We start from the raw sequence: 21,194 nt of genomic DNA on the forward strand, positions 1-21,194 counted from the left end.
AAAATGCCGGTTTGTATAAATAAATGTAATCTGTCTTACTGTTTATCTGTCTCACTCAACCTTTAATAATTTCCTTCTATATCTCAATGAAACCCATAATTTCTACCGCAATAAAATGATCCCACAGTTGGTCAACTTCCATTGCACCTTTCCCCAGGATCTCAAGACACTGAGTATCATCTTGACGTGCACAGCGGGATTTAAATACACCATGGATGGGCTTAATTCCTCATCCAAGTGTTTTGGACCAGAATGAATCTCAAGTATGAGGTTCCTATGAACTTGGCTCGAGCACATATTTTTTGGCTCTCAGAAAGAAACTTTTGACTTTTAACAATCAGGAGTGATGGCTCTTCATTTTTACTTGATTCAAGACACGACTTTGATGGTGAGCATTCCTCTTTCATGATTGGAAGTTGTACATCATGACAGTGGAGTCAAGACGTGGTGGAGTGCTCGTGTCCATGTACGGACAAAAGCAAATGATACAAGAAGCGAATACTTCAATATCGCGCGGCTGGGGGCAGTAAAAGGTTATGAATGATGAAACAATTTTGCAGTTATAAAATTTAAATGTCGACACGGTGAATTAGCATGCATGATGGGAAGAGTTGTGACGTTGGACAAATTTCATTTATAGCCCTCAGATCAAAGGGATGTACGTGGCCATAAGTGTGACAGAAGACACAGAACAGAATAGCCAATTATATAACAGCACGATGTCGCCGCGCTGTAAAAATGACCAGTACTGTGTGGGGAGAAGCTCTTGTGCACTACGATAAGTTTATTGAATTTGTAACATGGTTTTGCTTCAAGTAGATGTTTAAATCCATCTGGAGATTTGGTGTGGGTCAATGCAGGTTAGTGGATTTTTAATCTTGTATGTTATTCTTCACCTGTACATTGACGATAAGTTCTTTTTAGTTTTACTCAATTCCAGCTGTTTCAGAACACTTGTACAACGGTTTTAAAGGTCAGTTTTATACATGGTAGTTTAATCAATCACTGCGCACTTTTTGTTACATTATGTTGTGCTTGATGAGTACATTAAGCTGACTTGTAAAAATGATAACTGCAACATGCACTGTTCAAAATGCCATGTGTTACATGCTCTCAGTTACCCTTCTTTTCCTCCTCTTGTTCTTCTTCGAAGATTGCGACTCTTGGCAGAGCAAGGTGACGGAGGGTATTAAAAAAATTGATATTAGGGAAGCGTCGAACACGAATTAGACACTAATCGAGAGTTGACAACAGATGAACACTAATCGAGGGAATGAATGAATGAACAGGGACAGGGTAAGTAAGGGAGAAAACATGGTATCGTATAAGTAAGAAGGGGCGAGGCAGTGTCAATGAGAGAAAAATAGATTGGAGATAAGGATGAGGAGGGAGTTGGGGGGGGGGTGTGACATGATATTGTTGTGTGTCACCTGTTTGAAGCTTTGGGGAGGATCAATGGGATAGAACAGCCCCAGGAAGGCAGATCCATAAACTGGAGAAGTGAAAAACAAAATAGTTCAGGCATGCAGCTAGCCTGCATTTTTGGAGTTTGACCAGTATAGGTTGGGTCCTCCACACTGCGTTATTTCAGCACTGCCATCACCACTCTGCAAAGCCATTCAATACCAAGTGCGCTGCATTGAGGAAAACTGCAAAGGCAGTGAGGACCGGATGCGCTGCAGTGAAGGAAACTGCATGGCCGAAGGAAGTAAGGACAGGGTGCGAACCAATGAGAAAGTGGCACGCGAGGGTCAAGAGTGCTGTGGTGATCTTTGCTCCCAAAAGCCACACCCCACCCAGGAGGAATTAATGCCAGAGTTTTCCAGGCATCACTGCTGCTTCGCGTCTGAGGAACGGTTCGAGTTGAGCTGTGCCACCAGAACGAACTTTCACAAGGGTGAATCTCTGCGAGACGAACAGCCTGGTGCTGAGGCAGAGAAAATGGACGAGTAGCGCAAGTTCCTTGGACACAGCGGCCAGACGCTGATTTACACGATCTTTTCTGCCTGTCTATACTTTTAATTTGTCTCTTTTAGTCGCGTAAGAGAGCTCAACGTTTGCCTCATGACCAATCAGCGTACAGAGACTTTCAACAATTACCTCTTGACCCATCCGGGCAGGGTTGCTGACTCGCACACACTTCAAACAGTTGTACCCCTCCCAACATGCTGCACCACACCATCCTCGTTTCCTTCAAAAATATGCTGATTCTTCTTCTTCCTCATTCTATCCCCCTTGTCTAAATTTCCTGGTTGAATGAGGCACGCGTGTGTTGTGTTTTTAGTGTTAAGGCCGAATGTTTAAGGGGTTCTTTACATGCTAGGTGTTAAGACTGTTTCTGTGTGACACTGCATCTTTGTACATACTTGCCTGTAAGCATGTGTCTTTGTTAAAACAATATAGACTTTCAAAACCTGCTCAATCATCTGTTTCCTCCATTGCTTAGACTTGGTAAGTAATAAGTGAGATTGTATCCCACTGATTCAAGAGTAGACAAGCCAACATCCCACTTGTGGTTCCACTCGGCTGTAGTTAATTAATAGATAAAGGTGGGAGGTCGAGAGCTCCATTCCCCATCTTGGATAACTAAACCCACCAGGAAGGTTTCGATAAACTTGGGCATGGGGACCGTACCAGATTTAGTTGTTTCAGACGGTATCCGTGGTTGCCTTACGGGGATGCAAGACATCAACTTTTTGGGTGAGTTCTGAAAGTTCTCCAAATCTTTTGTTGTGCCGAGATGCACCTCTTTCTCACAGGTGTGTTTCCAAATAGTTTCGGCTTATTTCAGAAGTCTTGTGAGCTATTTTAATATTACAATCCTTATCTGGCACGCACGATAAATGTTTGGCTGCCACGATCGACTTCATTGCTTGGAGTTTCTGCACAAAGTTGCGTATTGTCATGGCAAGGATATTAAAAACACATCCTGCTGATTATTTTAATTATTTTATTTTAATAAGACATGGTGGCATGAGCTGCTCTTAACAAAAAGTAGATTGCATATTTCGAAAGTTTTCTGAGATTAATCTGACCTCAGATTAACAAGAAATTCTGAAGTTTTCCATTTTTGAATTTACGATGTCACCTGTGGCCAAAACTGGAAATAATGGGTAAATAGGCGAACACAATTGTGGTAATTTGTTTGCGTAACATTTTCAGGTTGAAATGTTGTTACATTCCTAACCCCAACTGATGACATCAGGTTTTTGTCGACCGGCACACACTTAGACAGAGGAGCTACTGAAACAATTTCATGGCAGAGAATGTACTAGGTGATTTGCCATTGCCTTCCTGGTGGTAGTGATGGCAGTAATTTGGAATTTGGCCAGTTTTCTGGAACACAATTCCAGATGGTCTACTTTACAAGAAGAGACCTTGGGTCTTCATCCTGCACTCGCAGGTGCGACAGTCTGCTTAATGTCCCCATTATATATAGTTACTCTGCATACTGTATGAATATAGTACAATGGGTATTACCTCTGCCACCGAAGGTGGATGGAGGTTATGTTTTAACCACTGTTAGATATTTGTCTGTGAGCAAGATATCTCAAAAAGTTATGAAGGGATTCGGAAGAAACTGTTGGGTGTGTGACAAGGACGAATTGATTAGATTTTGGTGAAGATCCAAATCCGGACACTACAATTTTTAAAGTGATTCTTCAGCATTGAGAGATAGGGCCAACAACGATATGTAGCATAATATTTCAAAACGTTGTGGACGGAATATTACAAAAATTGATGGATGATTTTGGTTGGTGACAAGAACAAGCCGATGAGATTTCAGTTAAGGTCCCAATGTAGATCTGGCCTATCAGTGGGATATGAAACGTAAACTGTTCATCCTGGCGGAGATATGTGGCTATGCACTCTACCGAGTGCCCTTCTAGTTTACATTTTACTCTGTGTAGTAAGCAGATTAATTATAAAATCACCTTTATTGGGAGCCTCATTTAAGTTGTTCATTCAGAATTTTATGACTTGCAAAAATGCAATAACTCTTTTTGTAGACTGTCATTGCAGTCGTTTAATTTTAATGACATTTTGGGATTCTTAAACCTTTTACGTACATTGGTTGTAAGAGCTGGCAGGATAGCTCAAGGTAGCATTACTCACCTTTGGCTGGCAGGATAGCTCAAGGTAGCATTACTCACCTTTGACTTATCCAGTCTGAGTTTAAATCCTGACTTGACAATTTTTTTTTTTGTATGCATGATTGAGGCTCCTGGAAGTACCATCCTGGTGTTGCACAGGCAGGGCTTTGCATCAAGGATTATACACTTCTTTGTTGGGGAAGCTGCCCCCATCAGTGAGCATTCGCTGGTGGATACCTGGTCAAATTCGAAATTCCTGCTCTCACTTACAGGAACACTGAATTATGGGCAACGCTACGCTTCAGTAATGATGCAATTCGCAGACCACGTTCAGCATTGAATCCTGGTTCGTGCTTCAATTAAAATAATAAATACCTGTGTTTAAAATATTTTTATTTTATTTTACAGGGTCTGAGGCTTATGGAGGAGCTGCAAGACAAATCACATAACACATGCAGACAAATACATGCGACAACATCAAACTTCACTTCAGGCAAACATATCTACTGAGCTTTGGGGGAAGTGACGCAACTTTCCTGGACACTCTGGGTATTGGTGATGACAGCTTTGTCACCTTCCTCTCTGCACTCAACAAGACAATTAAGGAGAGATTTCCTCCTCCTAATGGATGGCATTCTGTGGGGTTTGTTCGTGTTCTCCTTTAAATGCTGAGCGTCAAACAAGGAAGCAGCATGTACTACTTTTAACATCTTTGGTATGACTTGACCAAGGTCTAAGTCCAACCGCTGATGCCAAGGCCAAGTCAGGCAGTTGCGCCAGGTCGATTAAACACTGACTGAAGAAAGGTGAAATTAGGGAGTAGGAGGGATAAAAGGAAAAGTAGGTTTAGAGGACATATAAATAATTTGAAGGGAGGGAAACATACCTTGTGGTGGTGGTGGGGAGAGTTTGGGGGTGAAAGATTCCAACATTTTTGGATGTACAATATATTGACATCATACATCAAAAGAGTTTGAATTCCATCAAGAGTTGATAACCCTCTGTCTTGGGTCATTTTTACCAGAATAGGTAGGCTGAGTATGCTGACTGTATTTAACAAATCAAGCGTTCCTGGCATTTCAGACACACTGGTTAGGTGTATGTTCCTTCCGGGTGAATAAAACAGTTGCTTTGTTGCAAACACTTATTTTTTTTTTATTTTGATGGGCAAAGAACGCAAGTATCACATTGTAAATAAATAATATTTTAAACCTTTATATGTTTGTGTCTCACCCTAATGCCATGTTTACACTCGTAAGTCGTGCCATGAATACCACAGTTACTGTGATCAATGCGATGAAAAGCTGGAGCTATGTTTCTGCTTATTTGCATTGTTCATTACCGTCAGAAAACCGGTTGAATACATAATTTTACACGTATTCACAAGTGGTGGGTTTGTATAAGCTGGATATCAAGGGTAACATGACCATTCCAGAACAATTGAAATGATATTCAAGATGTTTTAACTGGGAAGGACTACTTAGGTCTTCAAAGCCATATATTATTTGTATGACCACAACACAGAATCCGAAAGAGTACTTACAGCGGACATGTGAGCTCTTGGAGTTTTTGACACAAATCACAGATTGAAATGAGGCTTTTGATGTCGTCAATAATGTGAAGTCGCACTGCATTTTCTGTTGCATGAAAGGTCATTGCAACAGGCTAGTCCATACGTTTGTGTGTATTTTCATCCCACCACAATTTTTATGTATTTTAACCTGTCTTTGCCGATGTATGTCCACAATATGAGAAGGTCCACCCAGCCACGGAGAAAAACTGTACGAGGTCCTGGTATTCTTTAGCCGACCCGGGAGAAGGTGGGCTGCCATCCGCAGAGCCAGTTCGGCCCCCGAGAGAAACTGTACTGGGCTACGGGACCTGTTCTTGAACCACGGGAGCAAGTGGGATCTCTTCCATGGAGCCTGCCCAGCCTGGTGGAGAAACCGTGATGAGACCTAGGTAGTCCGGACATGTGTTCAGCTCTTTACTGATGCATTCATCTTTGCATTCAGCTCTGCATTATACAGTTTGTAAAATCCATATCTGATGACCATGCTCGTCACTGGGTTGGTGTATCCCATGATATCTGTCTTGAACAGTCTGAAAGGAGCACAAAGATCTGTTATTTTGCTGTCACAAAGTCGAGATCCGAAATATTTTTGGATGTGATCGTGCAGATTGGTGAGTAACTATGACTTCACAGCTTTGCTGCACATTGCCGTCTGGTGTTCCTTTATGGTTACAGATGTATCTTTCTGTATCGATTTTGCTCTCACTGAAGCAATTTTGAAGTGTCAATTCAGGTTGAGAGTTAACTGAACTTGAATTTCTCGTGCAAGACATCCAACGTGGTTTAGGAAGCAAGATGAATTCACAATTCCTGTTGTTTGTGGTGGCTCCACCACCTTGGGAGTTGGAAGGCACACGTGATGCTGTCATACTGCTGGAATCATGACTGAGACTCTGCCCAGTGAGACAGGTGGAATGGGCAGGCTCAAGTGATTGATGCCAGCTCTCAGTAAGGGGAGTTGGGTGGCTAGCCCGGCGGGCTGTGGTGTTTAAGGCCCGAATCAAACGCCACCGATGCCATCTTTTCTGCAGCTCCGATTGCACCTGCACACCGATTGAGAAACATGCATTGTGGTGAGATGATGAACGCCATCGTCTGACACACACATTGTAAAACTATTTCGTAGAGTTACATAAAGGCAAATGACTTTTAATTGTCATGCCATTTCAAAGTACAATTTGATAATTTACAAGTGTTGAGGATGTCGTTCAAAAATAGTTGAAATGTTTCTTTTGCTACAATGGCTAGTGTAGCTTCATTCTTCTTGAAGATTAGCAGACAAATTTCTTAAGTCGTGTCATTAGACGATGATTAACAATGTTGCAACTTCAACAGGCCCCACAATGCAGTGGGCACAAACAATCGGGAGAAGCTGGAAGGGGGTGGGGGGGGGGGAATCCCCTTATCATATTGAATTGTGGGTAATTCTATCATCAACACATGTTACAAATCGAGAATGTCATTAAGCATGCTGACGGAGGCCTTTAAAGAATGGGAAACAGGTAGCACCATCAACTGAGTGAGTTTTAATTGGTAATTTCAAGAAGTCAAATTGACCAAAGGGGCAACATGGTCGGATAAGTTTTCTAACTAAGCCTATTTTGATTTGAGTGTAAACTAATCTTGCAAAGTTGTGAAAACGTCTCCATTAACGTTGATTGTTCCACATACATAAAAGTACCATGGTTTTGTGTATGTGACTGCAGCATGTAGTTCGATATGGCAAAGAAAAGGTGAACTGGCACTTTGTGAAAATATAAAACGAGTTCATGGAACACATTATCCCACGCAGTCTTGACAAAAAGGACATGGGAAGGATTTTAAAAACTCTTGCTTATTGCGTTTCCGAGCATGATCTATACAGTATTTCCTACGAGCCACCATTTTGCCTGAGAGAGCGAGCGGAAAATTTGATTGGTCGAGATGATGTGAAATGCCGGAATATTTTGTCCAAGTGCTGCTAAACGGAAGGTTTTTGAAAATGCCAATAAGGAGATTTGTGTTCCGCAGGCTTCAAGTATAGAATTCAATTTAAATAAAATAAAAAGCTTTGAAGTTTGTAGGGAAATAAAAAAAAATTTGGAAGCTTACCGCCGTTGATGCAGCGTCTTTTACGCCACCTTATTTAACACTAGTTACATTAGTTCTTCGTGCCTGTTTGTGTTCTTTATGATGTCCCTATACATGTAAGTTTCTTGATTGGAATGATTTTCACTTTTATTTAATTGGCAGACATCTGATTCTTCTTTGCTCATGTGCAATCAGGATGCGATTCCGTACAATTTGACAAATTCAGAGTCAAAGTACTGTTAAACTGCAGTTTCGTTTTCCGATGTGTGTTCTACTGTATTTTATAATACAACATTAAATTTTAATTAAGTTGTTCCTCGATCATAGAATGACGTCTGTCGACAGACAAACAGGCAGACAAAGTGAAAACAGGCAGACGCATGCGTGGGTTAATTAACTCATATGCGTGGGGTCATCTGGGTCTGTCTCATAGGTCAGTAATGAAAATACCTTGACTTGCAATGAAATAATGGTGTGGGTAGAGTAGTTAAATTTGCTTTTAAAGTTTGTATGTACACACTTTTTAGCAGTATGATTCAGCAACTACTGTATACAATGTACAATTAATAATGTTTACTCATGAAGCAGCAGCTCTTTGAGAGTTCAGAATAGAAGCATTTTTTAAAGCTCAAAAATGGAATTTAAATATCGCTTCAATTTTTTTTGTTTAAGCTTTGTGATAAAAGTATAATAATTGTTTCTATTTACTATCTTACATGGGTGATTTGGCCTCCAAGTGTTTTTAGCTTGAGGCTCTTAAGTCTCTGATTGGATGCTTATGCCACATGAGCCTGAGCAAAATACATCAGGTTATTACCTCCACCACAGAAGGTGGATGGAGGTTATGTTTTCACCCCTGTCTGTCTGTTTGTGAGCAGGATGTCTCAAACAGTTATCGACGGATTCAGATGAAATTTGGTGGACAGGTTGGGTGTGTGATAAGGACAAATTGATGGTGAAGATCAGACACGGATCTGGACGTGATTTTTAAAATTTTTTGAAATGATTCTTCACCATTTAGAGATGGGACCAAAGACGATATGTTGCAAGATATTTCACAAAGCTGTGGAAGGATGATGACAAAACTCAGTGGATGAGTTGAGTCGGTGACAAGAACAAGCTGATTAGAATTTGGTGTGTGACGAGGATGAATGGTCCGGATGTAGATCCGGCCTCTTAGTGGGGATATTAAAAAAAATTTAAACTGTTTCGAGCACCATCCTAATTGACTTCGTTTTCTCTGCTACCAATACACGAGCATCGTGTGTCCCTAAAAACACTGGAATTTTTATCCTCAACCCCCAACCGTCAAACATCTCATAAAATCCGATTTCCTTCACTTTTGCTTTTTTTTTTAACTCCCATATCATCTAAACATTTTTTCCCAGTTTTGCTCCCTGCTTCCCATCTTTTTATTCACTTTTATCCCATTTTCCTTGAATTTTTGAAGTTCAACTTTTGCTCGTATTGTTTTATTAATGCGTATGTGTCTTGTACCTCCTTGTTGAAGAAGAAATACAGCAGTGATACAAGCAGCCCCTGCAGTGATAAAAAAGGTCAAAGATCATTGAGAAACTTACATTATATTGCTTAAGGCTAAAGTCAAAATGTTAGTTTTCATTTCTTCAAGAATGTTTACGTGTTGTAATTGCAGGAATAATTAGTGAGCTGCTACGAAGCAAGCTCAGGTTATATCACATCCTGAATCAAATTGAGTGAAATGCACTCGTGACCTTTATAGTCATCTTGAACCACATGAAAAAATTGAAAATTTTATTCTGGTTTCATGGGACACTGAACACTGGATTCCTTTTTCTCAAAACTTGCATCACGCAGGATTTGTCTAGTTTTCCCTTCTAAGCTCTCACATAATAATTGCAATGTAGCTGGCGTTGTACTCTCAGGAAGTCACACATCATTACCTCTGCCACCGAAGGTGAAGGAGGTTATGTTTTCACCCTTTTCTGTCTGTTTGTCTTTGTTTGTTTGTCTGTCTGTCTGCCTGTGTGCAGGATATCTCAAAAGGTTGTGGATGGATTCGGATGAAATTTTGTGGACAGGTTGGATGTGTGACAAAGACGAACTGATTATATTTTGGTGAAGATCCGGATCCGGATCCGACTACTATAATTTTTAAAGTGATTCTTCACCATTGAGAGATAGGGCTAAACTAATAAATAGCACGATATCTCAAAAAAGTTGCGGACGGATTTGGATGAAACTTGGTGGGGAGGTTGCGTGTGTAACTGGGAATAATTTAATTGGTTCAATTTTGGTGAAGATCCAAATCCGGATCCTGATACTAGAATTTTAAAAAAGTGATTCTTCACCATTGAGAGATGGGGCCAAAAATGATATATAGCATGGTATTGTATTTCAAAAATGTATTGGGCCCGATATGTTCTTGTGGATCAGGCATTATGCGGCGCAGGTACTTGCTCTACCGAGTGCCCTTTTTGTTGTTCCTTTTTTTATTTTTTTATTTTTAATAAATAACAGTCAATAGTGAACTTTACTCTGCTGTTGCAGAATTTATTTGTCCCTGAACTACGACGATTAAATCCTTCATATATCACCTTGTACCAGCAAGATTAAGATCCCTGCCACTTTGCTTCGAACGTGCGATCGTTATTGAATGATGTCTTCCCGGACAATTGGATCGGAAGACGTGGACCAATTGCTTGGCCACCTCGTTCACCTGACTGGAGTTTTATTGGACTTCTTTATATGGGGCTATATTAAAATTGTTTACTCATCAAAAGCACATTCTTTGGATTAACTTCGAGCTGGGATTACATTGACATCATAACTCGGCAGCAAATGGAGAACGTTTTCAATGTGTTGGAAAATCGGATTGAACAATGTACAGTGAGTGCGTTTCAAGTCCGGAATACAGTAATAGGGATATTTATTTGACAATTTTATTATAATAATTGCACAAATTGCGAGCTACTGACATGCATACACATCAATTCTTGTATATAAGTTTCTTTGAACGTTTCTTGATGTTGATACATCAATTTCAGCACATTCGTTTCTGATTTCTGAACGTTTCTTTAGATGGTCAATAGTACGTGGTCTCATCTGGAATAATCCATCCATCAGGACCATACTCTGTACAGAGTGTTGGTGCTGCCGAAGCAGTCTCCTGGGCCATTGGGCACAATCCTGGATGGGTCGCCACCCTGCCACAGTTCTGGTACAATCTCTGGTTTGTGTACAGGATATCTCAAAAAGTTGTGGACGGATCCGGATGAAACTTGGTGGGCAGGTTGGGTGTGTGTGTGACAAGGACAAACTGATTAGATTTTGGTGAAGATCCGGATCCGACTACTACAATTTTAAAAGTGATTCTTCACCATTGAGAGATGGGGCTAAAAACGATAAAGAGCACGATATCTCAAAAAGTTGTGGACAGATTCGGATGAAACTTGGTGGACATGTTGGGTGTGTGACCACAATGAATTGATTCGATTTTGGTGAAGATCCAAATCCGGATCTGGATACGAGAATTATTTACTTTTCAAAGTGATTCTTCACCATTGAGAGAAAGGGTCAAAAACGATTTAGTCCATGATATTTCAAAAATGTATTGGGCCTGATATGTTCTTGTGGCTCAGTCATTATGTGGCGGAGATATGTGCTCTACCGAGTGCCCTTCTCATTGTCAATGGAATTTGTAATTTGGCCAGCATACCAACCCAAAGATATTCTTTGCAAAATATACTTCAGAATTTTTAACATGCTTAATGGAGATAACATCGCCAACTTCATGCTGTCTTAACATTATGCTTCACAGTGCAGTACTCACTGCTGCCACTTTACCAATCGATAGTTTTATTGGGAACTTGGTCCCAAAGAGCAAAGTGGTGCAGTGCCGAAGTGAATGCATTCCTGCTGAACTGTACAGATGTCTTTACGATTAATAGTTTTAAACAATAATGTGATAGTAATTCATAGGAACTTTGCATTACAGTAACAACAGACATGCCCTCTCAAATACTTTAGTAAACAGCCACCTGCTTACACCATAAGTTGGACAACTTTTGAAAATAACTCTCTTCTGGCAACCATATAATCATCAGGCACCTGGAATGAGTGGAAGACGACGTCAAAGTAGAATTTGATGATCCGCACTGAGCCTCTTGCGACCTCGTCGACCACGAAGGTAAAGGCGATCTCCTGCACCCCTAGTAGTGCCACTAGGGTCAGGGTTGCCTTTGCCAATCTGATAGATGACATGGCAGTCAGAGACGAGGAAAAATACATATCTCAGGAGGGCCTGCATGTTTTAGACATGTATTACCATTCAGTAAGGTATATATTATTGTCCTAGTGTTGGTGTCAACACCAGGTTTCTAGTTGTTAACAACATCAGGTTTCACAAAAGAGGGCAGTTCAAATATGACCTGGAAATTTGTTTATAAACAAAGCTTTTGTGTAACCTTGCCAGGCAATAGCCACCGTGTAATAGTGGCTTGATGTTTTAATTCCAGATGTATCATCTATCATCATACAGAGGCCTGAAAAAGTATTCACCCCCTCCAAAGTTTTCACAGTTTGATGCTACCTGAGCTTATTTCATGATGCTTTCAAATCAAACTTCATATATAGAGTCTTCACAAACTACTCCAAAGTGATAAAGCTAAAAAAAAAAACACAGATAAAATGTGAATAAGTTTGATTCTCAGAGAAAATCAGATGATTCTCAGATGCATAAGTACATACCCTTAGCCGAATAAATCCAAAATCACTTCAGGAGTAAATTATTTGTTTGAAAGGTTACAAAATAAGTGTAATAGGTTTCACCTGTATGCATCAGTGGTTTAACTTTAAAATTAATCTCCCCCACTTATCTAAGGAGTTTTAAGGTGAAACTCACTTGGCCAACCAACAAGGCAAACATAAAGACCAAGGAGCTTTCCAAAGAAGTCAGACATATAGTGCTGGAGAAGCACCGTTCAGGAGAGGGTTATAAGAAGATTTCAAAATCATTCATTATCCCTTTGAGTACGGAGAAATACATCATTAAGAAGTGTAAGACTTATCACACCACCCAGGCTCTACCCAGATCACATCGCCCATCTAAACTCAGCAGCTCAGAAAGCAGGAAACCAGTTTGACATGTCACTGTAAATCCAGGAATGACTGAAAGATCTGAGATGGGGGTCAGTGTTCATCGATCAACAATATCCCGTTCCCTTCACAAAACTATCCTCTGTGGACAGGTGACAAGAAAGACGCCATGACTGAAAATCCACATCTAAAAGCTCATGTAAAGTTTGCGAAAAAGCATTTTAATGATACTGTAGGTATGTAGTAAAAACTTTTGTGTTAAGACGAGACAAAAATATAACGCTTTGGTCTAAATTCAAAGTGTTACATCTGGCGCAAGCCTAACACTGCACATCACCCAATCAACACCATCCCTACTGTTAAACATGGTGGTGGCAGCATCATGTTATGGGGCTGCTTTTCATCAGCAGGGACTGGCAAGCTTGTCAGCTGTCCACAGAGGATAGAAGGGACAATGAACAGTGCAAAGTACAGGAGAATCCTCGAAGAAAACCTGCTTGAATCAGCCATGAATCTAAAACTGGGTTGGAGATTCACATTTCAGCAGGACAATGATCCGAAGCACAAAACTAAAACCGTGCTGGAGTGGCTGAATAAGAAGAAAATAAAAGTTCTTGAGAGACCCAGTCAAAGTCATGACTTGAACACAATTGAACATTTATGGTGAGACTTGAAGATTTCAGTCCATCGACGATTCCCATCAAACTTGGCAGAACTAAAGCAATTTCCACGTGAAGAATGGGCAAATATTTCACCATCTCACTATCTCACTGTGTGAAGCTGGAAGAGACCGACCCAGAAACACTCAGCAGTCATTGCTGCAAAAAGTGCTTCCACCGAGTACTGACCTCAGGGGCTGAATACTTTTATAACCAGTGAATTGTGATTTGTACATGTTTTTGCAGATATTCCTGACAGGTAACCTCCTTCAACTATAACAGTGTTTAGTTTGATATCTTCAGTAATGAATAAAAAAGGTTCATTTGGAAAAAATCGTTTTTACGTAATTTGTAATTCATTGAAATGTGACATTATTGGTTGGGGGTGAATACTTTTGCAGGCCGCTGTAATTCGGTATTCCATGCTCTTTATTATTTCTCATGCCGTGATCTTGATTTTTAGCACATGCATTGAAGTAGGAAACATGATTATTTGTGTTGGTTATAAACACGACAAAGATAAACTTGCTCAAAATATTAATAAGCATACATTACTCTGCCATTTATAAAGTAAGGTTAATATCAAAATTTGAACCACCCTGAAGAATAAAACATTTGTAACTGAGATTCTTATCAATGCGTGGGTTCAGGAATTCATGCATTCCTCAATCTGGATTTATCCTGAATTCATGCATTCCTCAACCTGGATTCATCCTGAATTCATGCATTCCTCAACCTGGATTTATCCTGAATTCATGCATTCCTCAACCTGGATTCATCCTGAATTCATGCATTCCTCAACCTGGATTTATCCGGAATTCATGCATTCCTCAACCTGGATTTATCCTGAATTCATGCATTCCTCAACCTGGATTTATCCTGAATTCATGCATTCCTCAACCTGGATTTATCCTGAATTCATGCATTCCTCAACCTTGATTTATCCTCAATTCATGCATTCCTCAACCTGGATTTATCCTGAATTCATGCATTCCTCAACCTGGATTTATCCTGAATTCATGCATTCCTCAACCTGGATTTATCCTGAATTCATGCATCCCTCAACCTGGATTTATCCTGAATTCATGCATTCGTCAACCTGGATTTATCGTGAATTCATGCATTCCTCAACCTTGATTTATCCTGAATTCATGCATTCCTCAACCTGGATTTATCCTGAATTCATGCATTCCTCAACCTGGATTTATCCTGAATTCATGCATTCCTCAACCTGGATTTATCCTGAATTCATGCATCCCTCAACCTGGATTTATCCTGAATTCATGCATTCCTCAACCTGGATTTATCCTGAATTGATGCATTCCTTGTAATGTCGTGGCAGAGGTGCGAACAGGCAGACACGAGCCGGAGGATAGCACAACTCCGCTTTATTGCCTCGAGTGAGAGGGTGGACATACGATGCCCGTAACTCCCGCTTTATTACGTACTCGATGCACTCTACAGGCACACGACCTACAGGACACTGCTAATGACAGTACATGCTGCTACGGACGCTACTGGTGCTACAAGTCCCGAGTGGTCGAGTCGTGACATGAAGCCACAACCACGTGACCACCACCAACCGCGACTCGGGGCTCCGCCCATACACGACATTCCTCAACCTGGATTTATCCTGAATTGATGTATTCCTCAACCTGGATTGATCCTGAATTCATGCATTCCTCAACCTGGATTTATCCTGAATTGATGCATTCCTCAACCTGGATTTATCCTGAATTCATGCATTCCTCAACCTGGATTTATCCTGAATTGATGCATTCCTCAACCTGGATTTATCCTGAATTCATGCATTCCTCAACCTGGATTTATCCTGAATTCATGCATTTCTCAATCTGGATTTATCCTGAATTCATGCATTCCTCAACCTGGATTTATCCTGAATTCATGCATTCCTCAACCTGGATTTATCCTGAATTCATGCATTCCTCAACCTGGATTTATCCTGAATTCATGCATTCCTCAACCTGGATTTATCCTGAATTCATGCATTGATTAAACGTTGCCTGGCAGTTTGGCAAAGATAAGAGCCTTAAGGTTGGGTGTTGCACCGTTGGTCTGAAAGTAGTTTTACCGGAACCTGTAGTTTGTGTATCCCATGTGCTTCATCCGAAGCTTCGACACAAGGATGTTGAGAATCGCAACAAAAAGGCAGAAATTAATCTGTGGTGGAGAAGTACAATATAAGGTTGTGTTTTTTATTTTTTATACCATGGTTGATTCAAGCACCAATGATTATATGGGTGAAAAGAAAGACAGTTGGGAAAGATGCAATTTTAAAAGGATTAGATAAGGGGAATTTCAACCATTTGTGGATGTAAATGTAGATAGCACCCGAACAATGGTATATAATAGTATGTTGAACATTAAATTTATGAAGGCTTTGCTCGTGACAAACAAGGCACACCCATGAGAGATTGATGGATAATAAGTAAATAATTTTTATATTTATTATCGACGAAAAAAGTTATTCTTATTATATATTTTTTGTATACAAGCTCTCATATGAGAGCTAACACACAGAACGTACAACAAGGAGAGCAGGAGACAAGATGGGCGGGAGAGGGAAGGACAAAACAGTGGGGAACAGAGACATGAGGAGATCTGTGGAAGGGAGAGGGATGGGGCGGGGTACACGGGGTAAACAAGATGGACACTACATGGACTTTCAGGAAGGAAAGCAGGGAATTTGAAGGAGGTGGATTTGGGATGAATTAACGGGGATAGAAAAGATCGTGGTTTTGGATGGGGGAAGAGAAGCGGTGGTGATAAACAGCTGTTTTGAAGGCCTGGAGGGAGGAGTTTGTTCCAGAGGTGGGAAAAAAAGAGGAATGAAAGAGTGAAAGAAAGTAGTGATTCTTGATTTTGGAAGTTTTGCCAGCGAACTTTGAGCGCCCTGTAGAAATATGGGGGGCCTATCGCAGACAGATGGGGGGGGCAGGTCGGAGAGGAGACGGTAAGAGACAGAAAGATCACCGACCTGCCTGTGTTGAGAAACCCAAAGACTCGGCCACATCGCAGAAGATACCAATGATCCTAAATGCCTTGGTTTCATCAGCGTGAAGCCGAGATATGTGAGAGGTGGGAGCACCAGCCCAGAGGGGAGAGCAGTACTCCATCAGGCTGTGGACCAAAGCTTTGTATGTGGTCAGGAGCTCAGGTGGACCAAGGAAGGACTTTGCACGACGGAGGATGCCCAGTCGGCGACTGACTTTGGAGGCCAGCTTGGAAATGTGGTTTTCCCAGGAAAGATCATGGCAGATAGTGAGACCCAGAAGCTTGAATGAAAGGACTTCTTCAAGAGGATTGTTGAGAAAGTAGATGGGGGGAGGGGGGGTTACAGACGGTCCTTTCGGAAAGACATAGTGAGAGAGTGAGATTTGTCAGGATTGAAAGACATGTTCCATGTGTTGGACCAGTTTGTGATTTTACCCAGATCTGCAGTGAGTGAAGAAGCTGCTGCTTGCTGATCTGAGGGATGACAGATGGTACGGCAGAGGGTGGTCATCAGCAAAGACATAAAGAGGATTTCCTCGAGAGTCGGAGAGATCAGTGATGAAAACCAGAAAAAGAACAGGGCTCAGAACACTGCCTTGAGTTACACCAGCCTGGACAGGAAGAGGGGATGAGAGATCTCCATTTAGGGCCACACGTTGACTGCGACAGGAGAGGAAGTCTGCGAGCCATGAGTGGAGATGGCCTTGGATACCATAGGGAGAGAGTTTGGTGAGCAGGGCAGGGTGCCAGACCGTATCGAAAGCATGTGATATGTCTCAGGATATGGCTGTAATTTCATGTCTGGCATTGAGGATCTCCATCCATTGTTGGGAAAGCATAAGCAGCATATCCAGGGTAGCGTGACAGAGTCTGAATCCAAATTGATAAATGGAACTCAAGCCATTGGAGAAGAGGAAGGATTTAATGTCTGAAGCGATGATGATTTCCTGTGTTTGCACGGAATAGCAGAGCAATGTGGTTGCAGAATGAAAGCTGGGAACATTGATTGATTATGTTGCTCTCTGGTGGCGGCTCAGAAAGTATGGACGAATGGGAAGAGATCTTTCTTTCTTTCTTTTGTATGCAGCACATGGCTGTGGGTAGCATTATTTGCTGGGGCGCAGCTGTGCCGCTGACGCAGTGCTCCCTGTAGGTTCGAGCAGGAATTTGGAATTTGGCCAGGTGTCAGCGACAGCTTGCATACTCTTGGTGAAGCACACCGTGGGATTTTTGATGTCGACAAACTAATGCTGGTAGACAGACACCCAGTTTAATGTCCAACCGAGGGACAGCACACACACTGATGTCCCGCACCGCCTGTGTCTCGAGCTGGGTCAGGATTCGAATCCGGTATGGACAGCTCAAAGGTGAGTGTGAATGGAAGAGATCAAAATACTTTTGGCATGTTACAAGTTACATGTGGATAATTCTATTGTTAATGCTTACACATTTTTTATGGAGTTCAGGTCAGGTCAGGTATGGGAGCATGTGCCAGAACAGCGCGTCGCTGCGTCCACTTTCCGCCGGTACTCCAGGGGCCTCCGTCTGGCCATCCCCCAGGCAGATGCCAGGCCCATCCCCATCTCCTTGAGATGATGGTCAACCTGCTGCAACCATGAGGCACGTGGTCGGCCCACTGGCCTCCTCCACTCATGAGACTCCCTCGCTGAGAGAATCTGGTGAGCAGGATCAGCGTCAGGAAAACGAGCCACATGTCCATACAGCCGCAACTGACGCTCACGGACTATGCAGGTAACAAATCTCATCCGAGTCTCTCTCAGCAACCGCTTGATGGACACAAAATCCGACCAGCGATAGCCAAGGATTCTCCGAAGAGACCTGGTACCAAAGGAATTAAGTCTCCGTCTCAGATCCTTGGTCAGAGTCCAAGTCTCGCACCCATAGAGCAAGACTGGAAGTACCAAGGACTTGAAGACTCGGACTTTCGTCCTCCCGCACAGGTACCGGCAGCGCTAAACCCCATGATCCAGTGAATCCATGACTCCCCAGGCCCGACCCAGACGTCGATTGACCTCTGACTCGCAGCCAGCAGAGACATGAATATCACTGCCAAGGTAAGTGAATCTCTCCACGACCTCAACATCCTCACCATAAACAGACACAGACAGGACAGCAGCATCCAAATTGTCACCGAAAGCCTGGATCTTCGTTTAGACCCAAGAAACCCGTAATCCCAGCGGCTCCGACTCCTCATTCAGCACCTCGAGGGCCCCCAAAAGGATGTCTAAAGTCTCCGCAAAGATGACTGCATCATCTGCAAAATCAAGGTCCGAGATCTTGACATTCCCAAACGATGTACCGCAACTTGATCTCTCCGACATCCTCCCTAAAATCCAGTCCATACAAGTGCTGAAAAGTGTGGGGGCAAGTACACATCCCTGACGAACTCCAGTAACAACTGGAAATAAGTCAGAGATGGTACCACCACACTTCACAGCACTCTCGGTACCAGAGTAGAGTTCAGACATCAGATCGATCAGTTTTGGTGGCACCCACGAAGACCAAGAATCCTCCAGAGGACATCCCAATTCACTGAATCGAACGCTTTACAGAGATCAACATAGGCTGCAAGCAGCCCCTGCCGAAACTCTCGTCTGCGTTCGGTGAGGACACGAAGGGCAAGGATACGGTCAATTGCTGACCTCTTTGGTATAAAGCCTGACTGCTCTGGACGCTGGTGCTCAAGCAGATGGTGGCGAACCCTATCAAGAATTATCCGAACAAAGACCTTGCCCGGCACTGAGAGCAGCGTCACCCCTCGGTAGTTGTTGCAGTCTTGGCGATCACCCTTCCCTTTCCAGAGAGGGACAACAAGGCCCCTCTTCCAGTCAGTTGGGATGATGCCTGTGTTCCAGGCAGAGCAGAAAACTGCATGCAACGACACGAGTGCAGCACTTCCACCAGCCTTGAGAAGTTCAGCATGGATGCCACAGATCCCTGGAGCTTTGCCCCGTTTCAACTGGTTCACCGCAGCCCGTGTTTCCACAAGCGAAGGTGACCACAGTTGATTCGAGGGTCAGCAACAGGGATTGTAACACCCTTGACGTCCAACTCGACAGCTGGGGGATCAGCCTGGTACCACCACTCAAAGTAACCGGCCCAGCGGGCCTTCACTTCAGACTCCTCTGTCAAGAGCCTACCACTCTCTGCTCGAACTGCAGTGCTCCGAAGGAGGGGCTTGGATGAACGTAATGCGCGAATTCCCCTGTAAGCGGGACGAGAATCACCTGTCCACAGGTGATGCTCTACCCCCTCACAGATTCCTTGCACATAGGCCTCCTTGTCCACCCTCAGTGCACGTACAGTTTTACGCCTCAGCTCCCTGAACAGCTCAGCTCTGCCATTCAGCCTGGCCCTGCGACTCTGGTCAATGGTATATCTCCGTAGGTCAAAAAAAATCTTCTTTGCCCTATGGTGAACTCCAAGACATCCACCGGCAACATCAAGGACGGTGGTCTTGAAGGCACTCCACAACTCTTCAGGACCCCCCAAAGCACCCAGACCCCCCAAGTGTCCACTCAGCCTGTTCGCAAACTCCTCAGCTACTCTCTCATCCCTGAGCTTGGCAACATCCAGCCTCGGCTGGGATGGTACCATTCTCCAGGATTTAAGGTGCAGCTTTAGAGTTGCTACAACAAGCCTGTGGTCAGTATTGAGGAACTGAGCACTCCGGTACACCCTGCAGTTCTGGATCATCCTCCAACGACCATCAATGAGGACATGGTCAATCTCCTTTGCCACACCGCCAGCGTTGGAATACCAAGTCCAGCGATGAGCTTGTGGTTGCTGAAACCATGAACCAGCCACCCTAAGTCCATGACTTCTTGCAAAGTCAAGGAATTTAGTGCTATTCTGGTTCATAGTTCCTGACCCATGGGGACCAACACACACCTAATAACCATCCCTATCAGTTCCAGTCGATGCATTGAAATCCCCCAAGACTAGAAGTGTATCTCGTCTGGGGCACTGATCAACCACAGACTCGAGTGTGGCGTAGAATGTGTCCTTCATGGTGAGATCACTCGCCTCAGTCGGAGCATAAACAGAGACCAGGGAAATGACACCTAAGGAGTGACGAATCCTTAATCTCATAATACGCTCGTTGACCGGTGTTACCTCAATTATCATTGGGGTCAGCTTATTGGACACAGCTACAGCAACTCCTTGGGTATGGTAACCATCAGAGTGACCAGACCAATAGTAGGTGTAACCACCCACCATTATCTCGCCGCAATCCGGTCTCCGAACCTCAGAGAGAGCTGCAATCCCGATGTCCAAACGCTTGAGCTCAGATGATAACAGAGACAGGTGATTATCCTCTCTTAGGGATAGGACATTCCAGGCACCCACCCGAAGGGACCACCTCAGGTTAACCCAAGGAGACCGCCGTCTGGTGGACGACACCTCAGCACCACTCCGACACACTCTCCCGCAATCTGACCCAGGGATGTTACCCCGTGGTTTCCCTCCTATCATCAAAGATTGGGGGTCCCGAAGGCTTTGCCCCAATCCCGTCATCCGGTGAGCTGCCCTGCGAAGGGAAGCTGCACAGGAGGTACTCCCACGGAGTGGGTTGTCAGATTTTTTTGCGTTTTTGCGTTTTGCGGAATGAAGGGTTTTACGGTGGCCGGAGTGCAAATCCTGCCACCAACCTCCTAATAAGAAGTAACCCAACTGCAGGAGGAC

General features: G+C 43.1%; 2 protein-coding genes across 13 annotated transcripts in view; one reads left to right on the plus strand and one right to left on the minus strand.

Annotated features, from left to right (window-relative positions):
• Positions 1-5,154, plus strand: part of SLC26A11 (solute carrier family 26 member 11) — an 81,826-nt gene extending 76,672 nt beyond the window's left edge. For 7 of the 8 annotated variants that reach the window (XM_085858235.1, XM_085858241.1, XM_085858239.1 and 4 more), the window contains one exon: positions 158-2,417. In XM_085858235.1, the coding sequence (XP_085714361.1) occupies positions 158-204 (47 nt within the window). In that variant the 3' untranslated portion in view covers positions 205-2,417. Of the gene's footprint in view, positions 1-157; positions 2,418-4,502 lie in introns of those variants that run through there. The other variant, XM_085858236.1, reaches the window with a different exon arrangement.
• Positions 5,155-5,289: 135 nt separating this feature from the next.
• GCGR (glucagon receptor) overlaps positions 5,290-21,194 on the minus strand; it is a 38,243-nt gene continuing 22,338 nt past the window's right edge. For 4 of the 5 annotated variants that reach the window (XM_085858246.1, XM_085858244.1, XM_085858243.1 and 1 more), the window contains 4 exons: positions 15,565-15,653; positions 11,827-11,965; positions 9,235-9,276; positions 5,290-6,710 (listed from right to left, as the gene is read on the minus strand). In XM_085858246.1, coding sequence (XP_085714372.1) covers positions 6,231-6,710; positions 9,235-9,276; positions 11,827-11,965; positions 15,565-15,653 — 750 coding nt within the window. In that variant the 3' untranslated portion in view covers positions 5,290-6,230. The remainder of the gene's footprint in view (positions 6,711-9,234; positions 9,277-11,826; positions 11,966-15,564; positions 15,654-21,194) is intronic. The other variant, XM_085858245.1, reaches the window with a different exon arrangement.

Source organism: Eptatretus burgeri, chromosome 15, assembly GCF_056783735.1.
Source record: "Eptatretus burgeri isolate ZD-2024b chromosome 15, Ebu_testis_v1, whole genome shotgun sequence".
In the NCBI taxonomy this organism is placed as follows: Eukaryota; Metazoa; Chordata; class Myxini; order Myxiniformes; family Myxinidae; genus Eptatretus; species Eptatretus burgeri.